The following is an 18,643-nucleotide window of genomic DNA, read 5'->3' on the forward strand; positions in this document are numbered from 1 at the left end:
AATGAGCACCACGAAGAGCGACCAAGGCCAGGGAGGTCCCCACCTAGCCCATAGCTCAGGAGACAGACGCCTCAGCCAAGCCCCAACCTCTCTCCATGCCACACCTTCTGCTCCCTTCCCTCTCCCATGGCAAGCAGCCTCAAGGCCCAGGATGGGACAGAGAGGCAGGTATGCACTGAGAAGTCACGGAGGAGGTGCAGGAGGACGAGAAGAAGGAGAAGGAGGTGTAAGACAAGAAAGGGCTTCAGACTCACCTTGTTCCCAAGGAGATGGAGGCGAGAGGAGCGGGTGAGAGAGTGAGGAGAAGGCCCCGCTTTTATACTGCACCCGCACCGCCTCAGGCCCACAGTCACTGCACGCGGGCAGTAATTTTCCAACAGACTCACCTCCAAAGAAACATATCCTACCTAATGGCACGGGTTGTGTTTTGGTTTCCGTCAACGCCGTCATTTCACTTCCTCATTTCTGAACATGCCTGGTGTGCGATGCCGGCTCCTTTTGCGTGCCAGTAAGAGATCCCAAGGATATCCCAGTCAGAATTGTGTCAGCATGGGCAGAAGCCAAGCCCCAAGTGGTGGAGGGGTCTTGTGCAGGCAGGGGAAGTTGACCTGGGGCAGTGAAGTGCGATTGTTTGCAACTCCCTTTGCAGGAAGAGGCCCAGCTCTGCCCGGCGCTGCCCACGGCAGCGGAGCACCCAAAGGCCCCTCTCTTTAAGGACGTGCCACGTGCTTCTCTCTCCTCCCTCTCTCTGAGCTCGCTCCGATGGTCCCTAGCTGTGGCAGCTCCAGGCAGCCAGGTTGTGCCAATGGTTTCAGCTGTCTTCCTCTCGCTGTCCTTTGGTCTGGGGAGAACATCTGCCAGGCTGTCTGGGTATGCAGGGTTGGGGTTAGGAAAGCCAAAGGCCACCTGGCGTTGAATCACGCAAAGCATGCGGAGGGCAACAAGAAGGTCTTCTTCCAGGTCGGTCAGCTACGAGGCTTGGTCAAAGACAGCTGCAGCGCTGAACGGAAGAGGGCAGGGGTTACAGGAAAGGTGGAGGTACTCCGAGGGTTCTTGGCCGTGGTCTTTCCTGGTAGGATTTACTGTCGAGAGAAGACTTTCCCACAGTAGAGGAGGATCAGCCCTAGGAACATTGAAACAGATTGGACTGACCTGAGTACATGTGACCAGATGCCAAGCACCCAAGGGAGTTGCAGAAAACTCCTCCCCACTGTGTGGGCCTCATCTCTGGGTCTCAGGCGCTGCATCTTCTCCTGGCATTAGCGCTTCAGCATGCCTTCTTTCCCATGCCCCAAAGGCCTCCTCGGCCAGGAGCACAACCCAGCACCATTGCGGAGGCAAGGAAACTTGCCCAGACTCCCCAGCCAGCGAGGGCTGTCAGGACCGTGCAGTGCCACGTGCCTGCGGATGCTCAGGGAGGGGCTGTGCTCAGAAGGGCCCTGGGTACAAGAACAGCTCTCAGACTACATCAGGGAGGTGATGCACTTCCCTGCCCTGCAGACACGGAGGCAGCTGGGACGCGTCGCAGGAGGGCAAGGGAATGCCTTCAGTAGGCAAGCTTCCTGGGACAGACTCTCCCTAGCCGTGGCGAGTCACAGTCTAATTTTGGATTGGCCGTGTGTCAGCCTTTTGGCGTGAGGCCAAGCCAGGAGGGCGTGCGGTCTGCAGGCCCATGTCCCATGCATGGCTGAGTTCCCCTCTGGCCAGGGCAGCTCCATCCATAACCCTGGAAAACTGGTCTGAGTACTGGGCCGTACCCTTGTACACAGCTCCAGGCAGCCCCAGCGGCCATTGCCCTTGGGATGACCTTCTTGCTGGCACTCCCACAGCTTCAGGAGCTCACAGGATGGTCAGCGTGTTTTGCAAAAGTGTCTCCTGCTGGTCAGGGTCCAAAGCGTGTGGGCAACGTGCGTGGTGGTGTGAGGAGAATGGGAGGAACAAGGTGCTGTCCCGAGCCCCAACACACTCCCCTGGTAGTGAGGAGGGACCCAACTCCACGGGGCTTGTTGAGCAATCATGGCATTCGTGAGGGCAATGTTGGTGGGACGCTATGTGCACCTTCCTGTAATGGGGGTGGAAAACAACCTCACAGAGTTCCCCAGAAACATACCGCTGCCTGCACAGAGCCCTCCAGCACTCGGAGCACATCTGCCTGTACCGATGTGTTCCTACCTGGGATACATTGGAGCCTTTCATCTCGATACTTGAAAGGAGCGTCTGAGGCCTAAAGGGCATGTCAAAAAATGAGGAAACGTAACGGCAGCTTTGACGAAACCCAAATCCCCACCTGTGCCATTGCTTTGGAGGTGAGTGTGCTGGAAAATTGCTGCCCGCGTGCAGTGACTGTGGGCCTGGGGCGGTGCAGGAGCAGTATAAAAGCGGGCCCTTCTCCTCACTCTCTCATCCGCTCCTCTTGCCTCCATCTCCTTGGGAACAAGGTGAGTCCGAAGCCCTTTCTGCTCTTCCTGCTCGTCCTCCTTCGCCTCATCCTCCTCTAGGATTTCTCAACACAAAACTGTCGTTTTGTCTGAGGCTGGGTCATGGTGCTGCTTGTCATGGGAGAAGGAAAGGGGTGGAAGGTGTGGCATGGAGAGAAGCTGGGGCTTGGCTGAGGTGTGTCCTGAGCTATGGGCTAGGAAGGGATCTTCCTGGGCTCGGTTGCTATTGGCAGGGCTCTCTTGGGCTGAAGGAAAGGACAAGCCCTGGGCCTCCCGACAACACCTCCAGCTCTCGGCTCCAGCTCATGCTTTTTCTCCCTCGTGTTGGAGTGACAGGCTGCTCCTCACGCACCGCTCATGCTTTGCTTCTCCTGCCCTCTCCCCCAGGCGCACCTCCAGCCACAAGACATGTCCTGCTACAACCCGTGCCTGCCCTGCCGGCCCTGCGGCCCGACCCCGCTGGCCAACAGCTGCAATGAGCCCTGTGTCCGGCAGTGCCAGGACTCCACCGTCGTCATCGAGCCCTCCCCCGTGGTGGTGACCCTGCCTGGCCCCATCCTCAGCTCCTTCCCGCAGAGCACCGCCGTCGGATCCTCCACCTCCGCTGCCGTTGGCAGCATCCTCAGCTCTGCGGGAGTGCCCATCAACTCCGGGGGCTCCGGCCTCTCCGGCTTTGGCCTCTCCGGCATTGGCAGCTGCTACCGCGGCAGACCATGCCTCCCCTGCTAAAGCTGCTGGCGATAGCCCTGGGGAAGGCCCCCAGGGACCCACAAGATGGTACCGGACTGGGGACGGAGCATCGGCTTGCTGCTTTTCCGAGGGGCTCAGCACGCCCAGCACCCCTTGCATAAAGACGGGACCGGCCTGGGCTCTCAGAGAGCACGGCCCATGCCTGCCTTTCCCCTCTTCCTCCCTCTCCTTTCCCTGCAGTGCCCTTGTTCTCTTGTGCTGCCCCGGGCTGTGAGCCCCACAAAGCCAGCACAGGGAGGACCTGCTGGCCCTGCTCCCTCTCTGGGGCAGGCAGATGGACACCAGGCGTGATCTCTGCCACAGCCACGGGGCACAGGCTTTTATCTGTCCCTGGTTCTCCCTGTGCTGGAGCCTCCACTCACAGTGACCTCATTTCCCTCCTTTGACTCATTAAAGTGCTGCTGCATCCCAGCCTGTGCCTTTGTGTCGTCCTTTCCCCTGCAGATGCTCTCCCAGGATGCCCGGGGAGACGGATGTTGCTCAGTGGTGGTTCTATGAGGAGGTGGCTGACTATGTTGGTGCAGAGATTGTTAAGAGAATGTTTGTTGCCTCTGCGTAGCCCTTCTCTTTGTGGACATTCCTGACATACACGCTCTGGAGGAACGGAGTTGCTGTGGGGATGTTAGGGGGTGCATGGTAGACGTGGTGACTCTTCACAATTCCCCAAAGGAGGGTAGGGTAGGACATAGTGCAGCTTGCTCCCGTTGGTCACTGTCACCTGCATGCGAGGAAGGCATTTTTGACTCTTCCAGAGCCCCTGACCATCAGTCCCGGCTTTGTTGTGCCTCTGCCCAGACGTGCTCTCTTGGCTGTGGTGCGTGTCCCGTGGAAGAAGCGAACGGCCACATCTGAACTCGGCTGAGGAGTCTGGGCTGCGGGAGGCCCCGTAAGCTGAGGAGAGGGCAGTCGGCAATTCCTCTTGCCCTGGCTGCCACAGTTCTGGGGCAGGAGGCTCAAGCAGAAAATGGCCCCAGAGGACAGCAGGAGAGGGAATGGGGGCACCAGGCTGTACTGGATCTGGCCGGGATGGAGGCCGTTTTCTTCATAGCAGCCCGTATGGTGCTGTGTTTGAAATGTGTAGGTTACACAGCAAAGCTTTAGCTGTTGCTGGGCAGTCCTTGCACAGCACCAAGGCCATCTCTCTTCCTCACTCTGCCCCCTTGAAGAGCAAACTAGGTGTGGGTAAGAGCCAGGGAGGGGACCCGATTTGACCAAAAGGCTACTCCATGCCATATAACATCATGGTCAGCAATAAAACTGTGGGCAGTCTTTCCAAAGTAGCCCTTGTTCAGAGACTGGCTGGGCATCGGTCTGCTGGTGCTGATTGGCAGCTGGCTTGGTAGCAACCAACCCTGTCTCCCCACACACCCTTCAGCCCCTGACAAGCAGCAGCCCAAAAGCAGGGCCAGGGAAAGGTGCTTTTGTGGTAGCCCCATCAAAACAGGTGCGACTCCCAGCACTGTTCCCGGACACCGAGGACCGGCATCGACAACCTGGGCTATATGAGCAGGCGTGTAGCCAGGAGATTGATGGGAGCGACGCTTCTGCTCTGCTCAGCACTCACCTGATGGCATCCAGAACACTGTGGCGAGTTTTGGGCTGTAACGCAAGAAAGACCTCGACCAAGTGGAACACGTTCGGCAGAGGGTGGCCAGGATGGCGAGGAGAGTCAAGCAGTGAAAGAGGTTGCCTGGGGGTGTTGTCCAGTCACCCTCCTTGGACGCTCATGGCTGACTGAGCTTGGAGCAAGGGGTTGGGCCCAATGACTTCTGGAGGTCCTTTGCAACTTGGTTATGCCATGCATGATCCTACGGTCCCAGGACGACCTTTTTGTGCCTCTGCCCACTGGGGATAGGGACAGCAATGAGAAGGAGGGGCTCAGCTTCCCCGCCGAGGAGACAGGCAGTGTGCAGGAGCTCTCCTGAATGCTCTGTGGGAAGAAACAAAAGATAGCAAAAAGCACCTCTGCACCAGCTAGAAGACCACAAGACCTGTGGACCCCAGCTGTTGGGACAATGCTTTCCCAAAAATGCTGTGGCGGTGTTTTCCCTTTCCGTTTTCATGCTTTTATTTCCCACCTGGTCTTCTCCTCACCCCACAACACTAAAGCTCAATGCTGTGGTTAGGACAGGTTCTCCTGGGCTCTCTGGGAAGCCACTGCACCTGCCTTGTCAGTCGCACATTCATCCCTTCCCTCCTGACGGCTTGCTTCACAGTGCTGAGCTTGTTGTGCAAAGAGAAGAGGGGTGCATGACCGTATTGGGTTTATGTAGCAAGGTTTTGGTAGCGGGGTGGTGCTGCGGAGGTGGCTTCTGTGAGAAGACACCGAAGCTGCCCCTGTGTTAGACATCGGTAGTTTGAGCCGGCTCCAAGACGGATGTGCCGCTGGCCAAGGCTGAGTCAGTCAGTGAAATCGGTAGCATCTCTGTGAAAGCGTACGGAAGGAACGGTAAAAAAGCCGTGCAGCAGCTGTGAGAGAGGAATGCGAAAATGTGAGCAAAACAACTCTGCAGAAGTGCAGGTCGGAGAAGGAGGGGAAGTAGGCGCTCCAGGTGCTGGAGACCAGGTTCCCCTGCAGCCCGTGGCGAAGACCATGATGAGGCAGGTTGTCCCCCTGCAGACCGTGGAGAACCATGGTGGAGCAGATAGCCACGCTCCAGCCTGTGGAGGACCCACGCTGGAGCAGGTGGGTATGCCCTGAAAGAAGCCCCAGCCCTTGGAAAGCCTATGCAGGAGCAGGTTTTCTGGCAGGACCTGTGGCCCATGGGGGACCCGTGCTGAAGCAGCCCTTGAAGAACTGCAGTCTGTGGGAAAGATTCGTGCTGAGGCCGTTTGTGAAAGGACCGTATACCGTGGGAGGGACTCAGCGCTGGAGTAGGGGAAGAGTGTGAGGAGGAAAGAGCGGCAGAAACAAAGTATTATGGCCTGAGAGCAAGCCCATTCGCCATCCCTGCTGCACTGCTTGCAGAGAGGGGGTAGGAGAGTCAGGAGTGAAATTGAGTCTAGGAAGAAGGGAGGGGTGGTGGGAAGGTGTTTCTTCGGTTTGTTCTTATTTCTCCCTCTCCTTACAACTAATTAGTCGTAAATGAAATTAATTCCCCCAAGCTGAGTGTGTTTTGGCTGTGACCAAAATTGAGAAGTGATCACCGTGGCCTTGTCTCAGTCCATGAGTTTCTCTGTCATATTTTCTCCCGGTGTCCTGTGAGAAGGAGAGAGAGAGAGAGAGCAGCTCGGTGGGCACCTGGTGGCCAGCCAAAGAAAACCCACCGCAACAACAAAAGGAATAGCAGTCATTGAACTAGATTGGGGAATTCCACCCCGAGCCAGCTAGGCAGAGAAGAGTGTACTCAATGCAAGGCTGTGTTAAGAGTCACTGCAAAACAATCCCCAAACTCCCCCTCCCAGACCCAGCCCTGAGCAACATCCATCTCCCTGGGCATCTTGGGAGAGCATCTGCAGGGGAAAGGATGACACAGACGCATGGGCTGGGATGCAGCAGAACTTTAATGAGTCAAAAGAGTACAACAAGGTCGCTCTGAGTGGAGGTCCCAGTACAGGGAGCACCAGGGGCAGAAAGGAGCCCCACGGCTGTGGCAGAGATCACGCCTGGTGTCCATCTGCCTGCCCCAGAGAGGGAGCAGGGCCAGCAGGTCCTCCCTGTGCTGGCTTTGTGGGGCTCGCAGCCCGGGGCAGCACAAGAGAACAAGGAAAAATGGAGGGAAAGGAGAGGGAGGAAGAGGGGAAAGGCAGGCATGGGCCGTGCTTTCCTAGGGCGCAGGCTGGCCCCACCCTATTGCAGGGGGTGCTGGGCTTGCTGAGCCCCTCGGAAAGCAACAAGGCGATGCTCCGTCCCCAGTCCGGTACCATCTTGTGGGTCCCTGGGGGCCTTCCCCAGGGCCATCGCCAGCAGCTTTAGCAGGGGAGGCATGGTCTGCCGCGGTAGCAGCTGCCAATGCCGGAGAGGCCAAAGCCGGAGAGGCCGGAGCCCCCGGAGTTGATGGGCACTCCCGCAGAGCTGAGGATGCTGCCAACGGCAGCGGAGGTGGAGGATCCGACGGCGGTGCTCTGCGGGAAGGAGCTGAGGATGGGGCCGGGCAGGGTCACCACCACGGGAGGGGGCTCGATGACGACGGTGGAGTCCTGGCACTGCCGGACACAGGGCTCATTGCAGCTGTTGGCCAGCGGGGTCGGGCCGCAGGGCCCGCATGGAGGGCATGGCAGGCACGGGTTGTAGCAGGACATGTCTTGTGGCTGGAGGTGCACCTGTGGGAGAGGGCAGGGGACAACAAAGCACGAGGGGTGGTTGAAGAGCAGCCTGTTACCCCGCAACGAAGGAGACCCTTTCCCCCAGCCCAAATGAGCACCACGAAGAGCGACCAAGGCCAGGGAGGTCCCCACCTAGCCCATAGCTCAGGAGACAGACGCCTCAGCCAAGCCCCAACCTCTCTCCATGCCACACCTTCGGCTCCCTTCCCTCTCCCATGGCAAGCAGCCTCAAGGCCCAGGATGGGACAGAGAGGCAGGTATGCACTGAGAAGTCACGGAGGAGGTGCAGGAGGACGAGAAGAAGGAGAAGGAGGTGTAAGACAAGAAAGGGCTTCAGACTCACCTTGTTCCCAAGGAGATGGAGGCGAGAGGAGCGGGTGAGAGAGTGAGGAGAAGGCCCCGCTTTTATACTGCACCCGCACCGCCTCAGGCCCACAGTCACTGCACGCGGGCAGTAATTTTCCAACAGACTCACCTCCAAAGAAACATATCCTACCTAATGGCACGGGTTGTGTTTTGGTTTCCGTCAACGCCGTCATTTCACTTCCTCATTTCTGAACATGCCTGGTGTGCGATGCCGGCTCCTTTTGCGTGCCAGTAAGAGATCCCAAGGATATCCCAGTCAGAATTGTGTCAGCATGGGCAGAAGCCAAGCCCCAAGTGGTGGAGGGGTCTTGTGCAGGCAGGGGAAGTTGACCTGGGGCAGTGAAGTGCGATTGTTTGCAACTCCCTTTGCAGGAAGAGGCCCAGCTCTGCCCGGCGCTGCCCACGGCAGCGGAGCACCCAAAGGCCCCTCTCTTTAAGGACGTGCCACGTGCTTCTCTCTCCTCCCTCTCTCTGAGCTCGCTCCGATGGTCCCTAGCTGTGGCAGCTCCAGGCAGCCAGGTTGTGCCAATGGTTTCAGCTGTCTTCCTCTCGCTGTCCTTTGGTCTGGGGAGAACATCTGCCAGGCTGTCTGGGTATGCAGGGTTGGGGTTAGGAAAGCCAAAGGCCACCTGGCGTTGAATCACGCAAAGCATGCGGAGGGCAACAAGAAGGTCTTCTTCCAGGTCGGTCAGCTACGAGGCTTGGTCAAAGACAGCTGCAGCGCTGAACGGAAGAGGGCAGGGGTTACAGGAAAGGTGGAGGTACTCCGAGGGTTCTTGGCCGTGGTCTTTCCTGGTAGGATTTACTGTCGAGAGAAGACTTTCCCACAGTAGAGGAGGATCAGCCCTAGGAACATTGAAACAGATTGGACTGACCTGAGTACATGTGACCAGATGCCAAGCACCCAAGGGAGTTGCAGAAAACTCCTCCCCACTGTGTGGGCCTCATCTCTGGGTCTCAGGCGCTGCATCTTCTCCTGGCATTAGCGCTTCAGCATGCCTTCTTTCCCATGCCCCAAAGGCCTCCTCGGCCAGGAGCACAACCCAGCACCATTGCGGAGGCAAGGAAACTTGCCCAGACTCCCCAGCCAGCGAGGGCTGTCAGGACCGTGCAGTGCCACGTGCCTGCGGATGCTCAGGGAGGGGCTGTGCTCAGAAGGGCCCTGGGTACAAGAACAGCTCTCAGACTACATCAGGGAGGTGATGCACTTCCCTGCCCTGCAGACACGGAGGCAGCTGGGACGCGTCGCAGGAGGGCAAGGGAATGCCTTCAGTAGGCAAGCTTCCTGGGACAGACTCTCCCTAGCCGTGGCGAGTCACAGTCTAATTTTGGATTGGCCGTGTGTCAGCCTTTTGGCGTGAGGCCAAGCCAGGAGGGCGTGCGGTCTGCAGGCCCATGTCCCATGCATGGCTGAGTTCCCCTCTGGCCAGGGCAGCTCCATCCATAACCCTGGAAAACTGGTCTGAGTACTGGGCCGTACCCTTGTACACAGCTCCAGGCAGCCCCAGCGGCCATTGCCCTTGGGATGACCTTCTTGCTGGCACTCCCACAGCTTCAGGAGCTCACAGGATGGTCAGCGTGTTTTGCAAAAGTGTCTCCTGCTGGTCAGGGTCCAAAGCGTGTGGGCAACGTGCGTGGTGGTGTGAGGAGAATGGGAGGAACAAGGTGCTGTCCCGAGCCCCAACACACTCCCCTGGTAGTGAGGAGGGACCCAACTCCACGGGGCTTGTTGAGCAATCATGGCATTCGTGAGGGCAATGTTGGTGGGACGCTATGTGCACCTTCCTGTAATGGGGGTGGAAAACAACCTCACAGAGTTCCCCAGAAACATACCGCTGCCTGCACAGAGCCCTCCAGCACTCGGAGCACATCTGCCTGTACCGATGTGTTCCTACCTGGGATACATTGGAGCCTTTCATCTCGATACTTGAAAGGAGCGTCTGAGGCCTAAAGGGCATGTCAAAAAATGAGGAAACGTAACGGCAGCTTTGACGAAACCCAAATCCCCACCTGTGCCATTGCTTTGGAGGTGAGTGTGCTGGAAAATTGCTGCCCGCGTGCAGTGACTGTGGGCCTGGGGCGGTGCAGGAGCAGTATAAAAGCGGGCCCTTCTCCTCACTCTCTCATCCGCTCCTCTTGCCTCCATCTCCTTGGGAACAAGGTGAGTCCGAAGCCCTTTCTGCTCTTCCTGCTTGTCCTCCTTCGCCTCATCCTCCTCTAGGATTTCTCAACACAAAACTGTCGTTTTGTCTGAGGCTGGGTCATGGTGCTGCTTGTCATGGGAGAAGGAAAGGGGTGGAAGGTGTGGCATGGAGAGAAGCTGGGGCTTGGCTGAGGTGTGTCCTGAGCTATGGGCTAGGAAGGGATCTTCCTGGGCTCGGTTGCTATTGGCAGGGCTCTCTTGGGCTGAAGGAAAGGACAAGCCCTGGGCCTCCCGACAACACCTCCAGCTCTCGGCTCCAGCTCATGCTTTTTCTCCCTCGTGTTGGAGTGACAGGCTGCTCCTCACGCACCGCTCATGCTTTGCTTCTCCTGCCCTCTCCCCCAGGCGCACCTCCAGCCACAAGACATGTCCTGCTACAACCCGTGCCTGCCCTGCCGGCCCTGCGGCCCGACCCCGCTGGCCAACAGCTGCAATGAGCCCTGTGTCCGGCAGTGCCAGGACTCCACCGTCGTCATCGAGCCCTCCCCCGTGGTGGTGACCCTGCCTGGCCCCATCCTCAGCTCCTTCCCGCAGAGCACCGCCGTCGGATCCTCCACCTCCGCTGCCGTTGGCAGCATCCTCAGCTCTGCGGGAGTGCCCATCAACTCCGGGGGCTCCGGCCTCTCCGGCTTTGGCCTCTCCGGCATTGGCAGCTGCTACCGCGGCAGACCATGCCTCCCCTGCTAAAGCTGCTGGCGATAGCCCTGGGGAAGGCCCCCAGGGACCCACAAGATGGTACCGGACTGGGGACGGAGCATCGGCTTGCTGCTTTTCCGAGGGGCTCAGCACGCCCAGCACCCCTTGCATAAAGACGGGACCGGCCTGGGCTCTCAGAGAGCACGGCCCATGCCTGCCTTTCCCCTCTTCCTCCCTCTCCTTTCCCTGCAGTGCCCTTGTTCTCTTGTGCTGCCCCGGGCTGTGAGCCCCACAAAGCCAGCACAGGGAGGACCTGCTGGCCCTGCTCCCTCTCTGGGGCAGGCAGATGGACACCAGGCGTGATCTCTGCCACAGCCACGGGGCACAGGCTTTTATCTGTCCCTGGTTCTCCCTGTGCTGGAGCCTCCACTCACAGTGACCTCATTTCCCTCCTTTGACTCATTAAAGTGCTGCTGCATCCCAGCCTGTGCCTTTGTGTCGTCCTTTCCCCTGCAGATGCTCTCCCAGGATGCCCGGGGAGACGGATGTTGCTCAGTGGTGGTTCTATGAGGAGGTGGCTGACTATGTTGGTGCAGAGATTGTTAAGAGAATGTTTGTTGCCTCTGCGTAGCCCTTCTCTTTGTGGACATTCCTGACATACACGCTCTGGAGGAACGGAGTTGCTGTGGGGATGTTAGGGGGTGCATGGTAGACGTGGTGACTCTTCACAATTCCCCAAAGGAGGGTAGGGTAGGACATAGTGCAGCTTGCTCCCGTTGGTCACTGTCACCTGCATGCGAGGAAGGCATTTTTGACTCTTCCAGAGCCCCTGACCATCAGTCCCGGCTTTGTTGTGCCTCTGCCCAGACGTGCTCTCTTGGCTGTGGTGCGTGTCCCGTGGAAGAAGCGAACGGCCACATCTGAACTCGGCTGAGGAGTCTGGGCTGCGGGAGGCCCCGTAAGCTGAGGAGAGGGCAGTCGGCAATTCCTCTTGCCCTGGCTGCCACAGTTCTGGGGCAGGAGGCTCAAGCAGAAAATGGCCCCAGAGGACAGCAGGAGAGGGAATGGGGGCACCAGGCTGTACTGGATCTGGCCGGGATGGAGGCCGTTTTCTTCATAGCAGCCCGTATGGTGCTGTGTTTGAAATGTGTAGGTTACACAGCAAAGCTTTAGCTGTTGCTGGGCAGTCCTTGCACAGCACCAAGGCCATCTCTCTTCCTCACTCTGCCCCCTTGAAGAGCAAACTAGGTGTGGGTAAGAGCCAGGGAGGGGACCCGATTTGACCAAAAGGCTACTCCATGCCATATAACATCATGGTCAGCAATAAAACTGTGGGCAGTCTTTCCAAAGTAGCCCTTGTTCAGAGACTGGCTGGGCATCGGTCTGCTGGTGCTGATTGGCAGCTGGCTTGGTAGCAACCAACCCTGTCTCCCCACACACCCTTCAGCCCCTGACAAGCAGCAGCCCAAAAGCAGGGCCAGGGAAAGGTGCTTTTGTGGTAGCCCCATCAAAACAGGTGCGACTCCCAGCACTGTTCCCGGACACCGAGGACCGGCATCGACAACCTGGGCTATATGAGCAGGCGTGTAGCCAGGAGATTGATGGGAGCGACGCTTCTGCTCTGCTCAGCACTCACCTGATGGCATCTAGAACACTGTGGCGAGTTTTGGGCTGTAACGCAAGAAAGACCTCGACCAAGTGGAACACGTTCGGCAGAGGGTGGCCAGGATGGCGAGGAGAGTCAAGCAGTGAAAGAGGTTGCCTGGGGGTGTTGTCCAGTCACCCTCCTTGGACGCTCATGGCTGACTGAGCTTGGAGCAAGGGGTTGGGCCCAATGACTTCTGGAGGTCCTTTGCAACTTGGTTATGCCATGCATGATCCTACGGTCCCAGGACCACCTTTTTGTGCCTCTGCCCACTGGGGATAGGGACAGCAATGAGAAGGAGGGGCTCAGCTTCCCCGCCGAGGAGACAGGCAGTGTGCAGGAGCTCTCCTGAATGCTCTGTGGGAAGAAACAAAAGATAGCAAAAAGCACCTCTGCACCAGCTAGAAGACCACAAGACCTGTGGACCCCAGCTGTTGGGACAATGCTTTCCCAAAAATGCTGTGGCGGTGTTTTCCCTTTCCGTTTTCATGCTTTTATTTCCCACCTGGTCTTCTCCTCACCCCACAACACTAAAGCTCAATGCTGTGGTTAGGACAGGTTCTCCTGGGCTCTCTGGGAAGCCACTGCACCTGCCTTGTCAGTCGCACATTCATCCCTTCCCTCCTGACGGCTTGCTTCACAGTGCTGAGCTTGTTGTGCAAAGAGAAGAGGGGTGCATGACCGTATTGGGTTTATGTAGCAAGGTTTTGGTAGCGGGGTGGTGCTGCGGAGGTGGCTTCTGTGAGAAGACACCGAAGCTGCCCCTGTGTTAGACATCGGTAGTTTGAGCCGGCTCCAAGACGGATGTGCCGCTGGCCAAGGCTGAGTCAGTCAGTGAAATCGGTAGCATCTCTGTGAAAGCGTACGGAAGGAACGGTAAAAAAGCCGTGCAGCAGCTGTGAGAGAGGAGTGCGAAAATGTGAGCAAAACAACTCTGCAGAAGTGCAGGTCGGAGAAGGAGGGGAAGTAGGCGCTCCAGGTGCTGGAGACCAGGTTCCCCTGCAGCCCGTGGCGAAGACCATGATGAGGCAGGTTGTCCCCCTGCAGACCGTGGAGAGCCATGGTGGAGCAGATAGCCACGCTCCAGCCTGTGGAGGACCCACGCTGGAGCAGGTGGGTATGCCCTGAAAGAAGCCCCAGCCCTTGGAAAGCCTATGCAGGAGCAGGTTTTCTGGCAGGACCTGTGGCCCATGGGGGACCCGTGCTGAAGCAGCCCTTGAAGAACTGCAGTCTGTGGGAAAGATTTGTGCTGAGGCCGTTTGTGAAGGACCGTATACCGTGGGAGGGACTCAGCGCTGGAGTAGGGGAAGAGTGTGAGGAGGAAAGAGCGGCAGAAACAAAGTATTATGGCCTGAGAGCAAGCCCATTCGCCATCCCTGCTGCACTGCTTGCAGAGAGGGGGTAGGAGAGTCAGGAGTGAAATTGAGTCTAGGAAGAAGGGAGGGGTGGTGGGAAGGTGTTTCTTCGGTTTGTTCTTATTTCTCCCTCTCCTTACAACTAATTAGTCGTAAATGAAATTAATTCCCCCAAGCTGAGTGTGTTTTGGCTGTGACCAAAATTGAGAAGTGATCACCGTGGCCTTGTCTCAGTCCATGAGTTTCTCTGTCATATTTTCTCCCGGTGTCCTGTGAGAAGGAGAGAGAGAGAGAGAGCAGCTCGGTGGGCACCTGGTGGCCAGCCAAAGAAAACCCACCGCAACAACAAAAGGAATAGCAGTCATTGAACTAGATTGGGGAATTCCACCCCGAGCCAGCTAGGCAGAGAAGAGTGTACTCAATGCAAGGCTGTGTTAAGAGTCACTGCAAAACAATCCCCAAACTCCCCCTCCCAGACCCAGCCCTGAGCAACATCCATCTCCCTGGGCATCTTGGGAGAGCATCTGCAGGGGAAAGGATGACACAGACGCATGGGCTGGGATGCAGCAGAACTTTAATGAGTCAAAAGAGTACAACAAGGTCGCTCTGAGTGGAGGTCCCAGTACAGGGAGCACCAGGGGCAGAAAGGAGCCCCACGGCTGTGGCAGAGATCACGCCTGGTGTCCATCTGCCTGCCCCAGAGAGGGAGCAGGGCCAGCAGGTCCTCCCTGTGCTGGCTTTGTGGGGCTCGCAGCCCGGGGCAGCACAAGAGAACAAGGAAAAATGGAGGGAAAGGAGAGGGAGGAGGAGGGGAAAGGCAGGCATGGGCCGTGCTTTCCTAGGGCGCAGGCTGGCCCCACCCTATTGCAGGGGGTGCTGGGCTTGCTGAGCCCCTCGGAAAGCAACAAGGCGATGCTCCGTCCCCAGTCCGGTACCATCTTGTGGGTCCCTGGGGGCCTTCCCCAGGGCCATCGCCAGCAGCTTTAGCAGGGGAGGCATGGTCTGCCGCGGTAGCAGCTGCCAATGCCGGAGAGGCCAAAGCCGGAGAGGCCGGAGCCCCCGGAGTTGATGGGCACTCCCGCAGAGCTGAGGATGCTGCCAACGGCAGCGGAGGTGGAGGATCCGACGGCGGTGCTCTGCGGGAAGGAGCTGAGGATGGGGCCGGGCAGGGTCACCACCACGGGGGAGGGCTCGATGACGACGGTGGAGTCCTGGCACTGCCGGACACAGGGCTCATTGCAGCTGTTGGCCAGCGGGGTCGGGCCGCAGGGCCCGCATGGAGGGCATGGCAGGCACGGGTTGTAGCAGGACATGTCTTGTGGCTGGAGGTGCACCTGTGGGAGAGGGCAGGGGACAACAAAGCACGAGGGGTGGTTGAAGAGCAGCCTGTTACCCCCGCAACGAAGGAGACCCTTTCCCCCAGCCCAAATGAGCACCACGAAGAGCGACCAAGGCCAGGGAGGTCCCCACCTAGCCCATAGCTCAGGAGACAGACGCCTCAGCCAAGCCCCAACCTCTCTCCGTGCCACACCTTCTGCTCCCTTCCCTCTCCCATGGCAAGCAGCCTCAAGGCCCAGGATGGGACAGAGAGGCAGGTATGCACTGAGAAGTCACGGAGGAGGTGCAGGAGGACGAGAAGAAGGAGAAGGAGGTGTAAGACAAGAAAGGGCTTCAGACTCACCTTGTTCCCAAGGAGATGGAGGCGAGAGGAGCGGGTGAGAGAGTGAGGAGAAGGCCCCGCTTTTATACTGCACCCGCACCGCCTCAGGCCCACAGTCACTGCACGCGGGCAGTAATTTTCCAACAGACTCACCTCCAAAGAAACACATCCTACCTAATGGCACGGGTTGTGTTTTGGTTTCCGTCAACGCCGTCATTTCACTTCCTCATTTCTGAACATGCCTGGTGTGCGATGCCGGCTCCTTTTGCGTGCCAGTAAGAGATCCCAAGGATATCCCAGTCAGAATTGTGTCAGCATGGGCAGAAGCCAAGCCCCAAGTGGTGGAGGGGTCTTGTGCAGGCAGGGGAAGTTGACCTGGGGCAGTGAAGTGCGATTGTTTGCAACTCCCTTTGCAGGAAGAGGCCCAGCTCTGCCCGGCGCTGCCCACGGCAGCGGAGCACCCAAAGGCCCCTCTCTTTAAGGACGTGCCACGTGCTTCTCTCTCCTCCCTCTCTCTGAGCTCGCTCCGATGGTCCCTAGCTGTGGCAGCTCCAGGCAGCCAGGTTGTGCCAATGGTTTCAGCTGTCTTCCTCTCGCTGTCCTTTGGTCTGGGGAGAACATCTGCCAGGCTGTCTGGGTATGCAGGGTTGGGGTTAGGAAAGCCAAAGGCCACCTGGCGTTGAATCACGCAAAGCATGCGGAGGGCAACAAGAAGGTCTTCTTCCAGGTCGGTCAGCTACGAGGCTTGGTCAAAGACAGCTGCAGCGCTGAACGGAAGAGGGCAGGGGTTACAGGAAAGGTGGAGGTACTCCGAGGGTTCTTGGCCGTGGTCTTTCCTGGTAGGATTTACTGTCGAGAGAAGACTTTCCCACAGTAGAGGAGGATCAGCCCTAGGAACATTGAAACAGATTGGACTGACCTGAGTACATGTGACCAGATGCCAAGCACCCAAGGGAGTTGCAGAAAACTCCTCCCCACTGTGTGGGCCTCATCTCTGGGTCTCAGGCGCTGCATCTTCTCCTGGCATTAGCGCTTCAGCATGCCTTCTTTCCCATGCCCCAAAGGCCTCCTCGGCCAGGAGCACGACCCAGCACCATTGCGGAGGCAAGGAAACTTGCCCAGACTCCCCAGCCAGCGAGGGCTGTCAGGACCGTGCAGTGCCACGTGCCTGCGGATGCTCAGGGAGGGGCTGTGCTCAGAAGGGCCCTGGGTACAAGAACAGCTCTCAGACTACATCAGGGAGGTGATGCACTTCCCTGCCCTGCAGACACGGAGGCAGCTGGGACGCGTCGCAGGAGGGCAAGGGAATGCCTTCAGTAGGCAAGCTTCCTGGGACAGACTCTCCCTAGCCGTGGCGAGTCACAGTCTAATTTTGGATTGGCCGTGTGTCAGCCTTTTGGCGTGAGGCCAAGCCAGGAGGGCGTGCGGTCTGCAGGCCCATGTCCCATGCATGGCTGAGTTCCCCTCTGGCCAGGGCAGCTCCATCCATAACCCTGGAAAACTGGTCTGAGTACTGGGCCGTACCCTTGTACACAGCTCCAGGCAGCCCCAGCGGCCATTGCCCTTGGGATGACCTTCTTGCTGGCACTCCCACAGCTTCAGGAGCTCACAGGATGGTCAGCGTGTTTTGCAAAAGTGTCTCCTGCTGGTCAGGGTCCAAAGCGTGTGGGCAACGTGCGTGGTGGTGTGAGGAGAATGGGAGGAACAAGGTGCTGTCCCGAGCCCCAACACACTCCCCTGGTAGTGAGGAGGGACCCAACTCCACGGGGCTTGTTGAGCAATCATGGCATTCGTGAGGGCAATGTTGGTGGGACGCTATGTGCACCTTCCTGTAATGGGGGTGGAAAACAACCTCACAGAGTTCCCCAGAAACATACCGCTGCCTGCACAGAGCCCTCCAGCACTCGGAGCACATCTGCCTGTACCGATGTGTTCCTACCTGGGATACATTGGAGCCTTTCATCTCGATACTTGAAAGGAGCGTCTGAGGCCTAAAGGGCATGTCAAAAAATGAGGAAACGTAACGGCAGCTTTGACGAAACCCAAATCCTCACCTGTGCCATTGCTTTGGAGGTGAGTGTGCTGGAAAATTGCTGCCCGCGTGCAGTGACTGTGGGCCTGGGGCGGTGCAGGAGCAGTATAAAAGCGGGCCCTTCTCCTCACTCTCTCATCCGCTCCTCTTGCCTCCATCTCCTTGGGAACAAGGTGAGTCCGAAGCCCTTTCTGCTCTTCCTGCTCGTCCTCCTTCGCCTCATCCTCCTCTAGGATTTCTCAACACAAAACTGTCGTTTTGTCTGAGGCTGGGTCATGGTGCTGCTTGTCATGGGAGAAGGAAAGGGGTGGAAGGTGTGGCATGGAGAGAAGCTGGGGCTTGGCTGAGGTGTGTCCTGAGCTATGGGCTAGGAAGGGATCTTCCTGGGCTCGGTTGCTATTGGCAGGGCTCTCTTGGGCTGAAGGAAAGGACAAGCCCTGGGCCTCCCGACAACACCTCCAGCTCTCGGCTCCAGCTCATGCTTTCTCTCCCTCGTGTTGGAGTGACAGGCTGCTCCTCACGCACCGCTCATGCTTTGCTTCTCCTGCCCTCTCCCCCAGGCGCACCTCCAGCCACAAGACATGTCCTGCTACAACCCGTGCCTGCCCTGCCGGCCCTGCGGCCCGACCCCGCTGGCCAACAGCTGCAATGAGCCCTGTGTCCGGCAGTGCCAGGACTCCACCGTCGTCATCGAGCCCTCCCCCGTGGTGGTGACCCTGCCCGGCCCCATCCTCAGCTCCTTCCCGCAGAGCACCGCCGTCGGATCCTCCACCTCCGCTGCCGTTGGCAGCATCCTCAGCTCTGCGGGAGTGCCCATCAACTCCGGGGGCTCCGGCCTCTCCGGCTTTGGCCTCTCCGGCATTGGCAGCTGCTACCGCGGCAGACCATGCCTCCCCTGCTAAAGCTGCTGGCGATAGCCCTGGGGAAGGCCCCCAGGGACCCACAAGATGGTACCGGACTGGGGACGGAGCATCGGCTTGCTGCTTTTCCGAGGGGCTCAGCACGCCCAGCACCCCTTGCATAAAGACGGGACCGGCCTGGGCTCTCAGAGAGCACGGCCCATGCCTGCCTTTCCCCTCTTCCTCCCTCTCCTTTCCCTGCAGTGCCCTTGTTCTCTTGTGCTGCCCCGGGCTGTGAGCCCCACAAAGCCAGCACAGGGAGGACCTGCTGGCCCTGCTCCCTCTCTGGGGCAGGCAGATGGACACCAGGCGTGATCTCTGCCACAGCCACGGGGCACAGGCTTTTATCTGTCCCTGGTTCTCCCTGTGCTGGAGCCTCCACTCACAGTGACC

The 18,643-nt window shown here is 58.5% G+C and overlaps 4 protein-coding genes across 4 annotated transcripts; 3 read left to right on the forward strand and 1 right to left on the reverse strand.

Moving 5' to 3' along the window:
* The first annotated feature begins 2,846 nt into the window (after positions 1-2,846).
* On the forward strand, positions 2,847-3,167 carry LOC142595265 (feather beta keratin-like). The gene has a single exon (XM_075723000.1). The coding sequence runs from the start codon at positions 2,847-2,849 to the stop codon at positions 3,165-3,167; it is 321 nt and encodes a 106-aa protein (XP_075579115.1).
* A 7,222-nt stretch (positions 3,168-10,389) lies between these two features.
* LOC142595264 (feather beta keratin-like) lies at positions 10,390-10,710 on the forward strand. The gene has a single exon (XM_075722998.1). The coding sequence runs from the start codon at positions 10,390-10,392 to the stop codon at positions 10,708-10,710; it is 321 nt and encodes a 106-aa protein (XP_075579113.1).
* A 3,932-nt stretch (positions 10,711-14,642) lies between these two features.
* LOC142595292 (uncharacterized) lies at positions 14,643-17,282 on the reverse strand. Its single transcript, XM_075723038.1, has 4 exons — positions 17,259-17,282; positions 15,781-16,055; positions 15,341-15,407; positions 14,643-14,993 (listed from the first exon to the last, which is right to left on the reverse strand). The coding sequence occupies exons 1-4, from the start codon at positions 17,280-17,282 to the stop codon at positions 14,643-14,645; spliced, it is 717 nt and encodes a 238-aa protein (XP_075579153.1).
* Positions 17,283-17,932: 650 nt separating this feature from the next.
* Positions 17,933-18,253, forward strand: LOC142595173 (feather beta keratin-like). The gene has a single exon (XM_075722743.1). The coding sequence runs from the start codon at positions 17,933-17,935 to the stop codon at positions 18,251-18,253; it is 321 nt and encodes a 106-aa protein (XP_075578858.1).
* The last annotated feature ends 390 nt before the right edge of the window (positions 18,254-18,643 follow it).

This window comes from Pelecanus crispus, chromosome 18 (assembly GCF_030463565.1).
Source record: "Pelecanus crispus isolate bPelCri1 chromosome 18, bPelCri1.pri, whole genome shotgun sequence".
NCBI classification, from domain to species: domain Eukaryota; kingdom Metazoa; phylum Chordata; class Aves; order Pelecaniformes; family Pelecanidae; genus Pelecanus; species Pelecanus crispus.

Coding starts and splice junctions, on each gene's coding strand:
- LOC142595265 (XM_075723000.1), top strand. CDS start 2,847: ATGTCCTGCTACAACCCGTGCCTGCCCTGCCGGCCCTGCGGCCCGACC.
- LOC142595264 (XM_075722998.1), top strand. CDS start 10,390: ATGTCCTGCTACAACCCGTGCCTGCCCTGCCGGCCCTGCGGCCCGACC.
- LOC142595292 (XM_075723038.1), bottom strand. CDS start 17,282: ATGAAAGGCTCCAATGTATCCCAG. Junction 16,056..17,258: donor AAGGCTCCAATGTATCCCAG/GTAGGAACACAT, acceptor CAAGCCTCGTAG/CTGACCGACCTGGAAGAAGA. Junction 15,408..15,780: donor TTAAAGAGAGGGGCCTTTGG/GTGCTCCGCTGC, acceptor GTGCGGGTGCAG/TATAAAAGCGGGGCCTTCTC.
- LOC142595173 (XM_075722743.1), top strand. CDS start 17,933: ATGTCCTGCTACAACCCGTGCCTGCCCTGCCGGCCCTGCGGCCCGACC.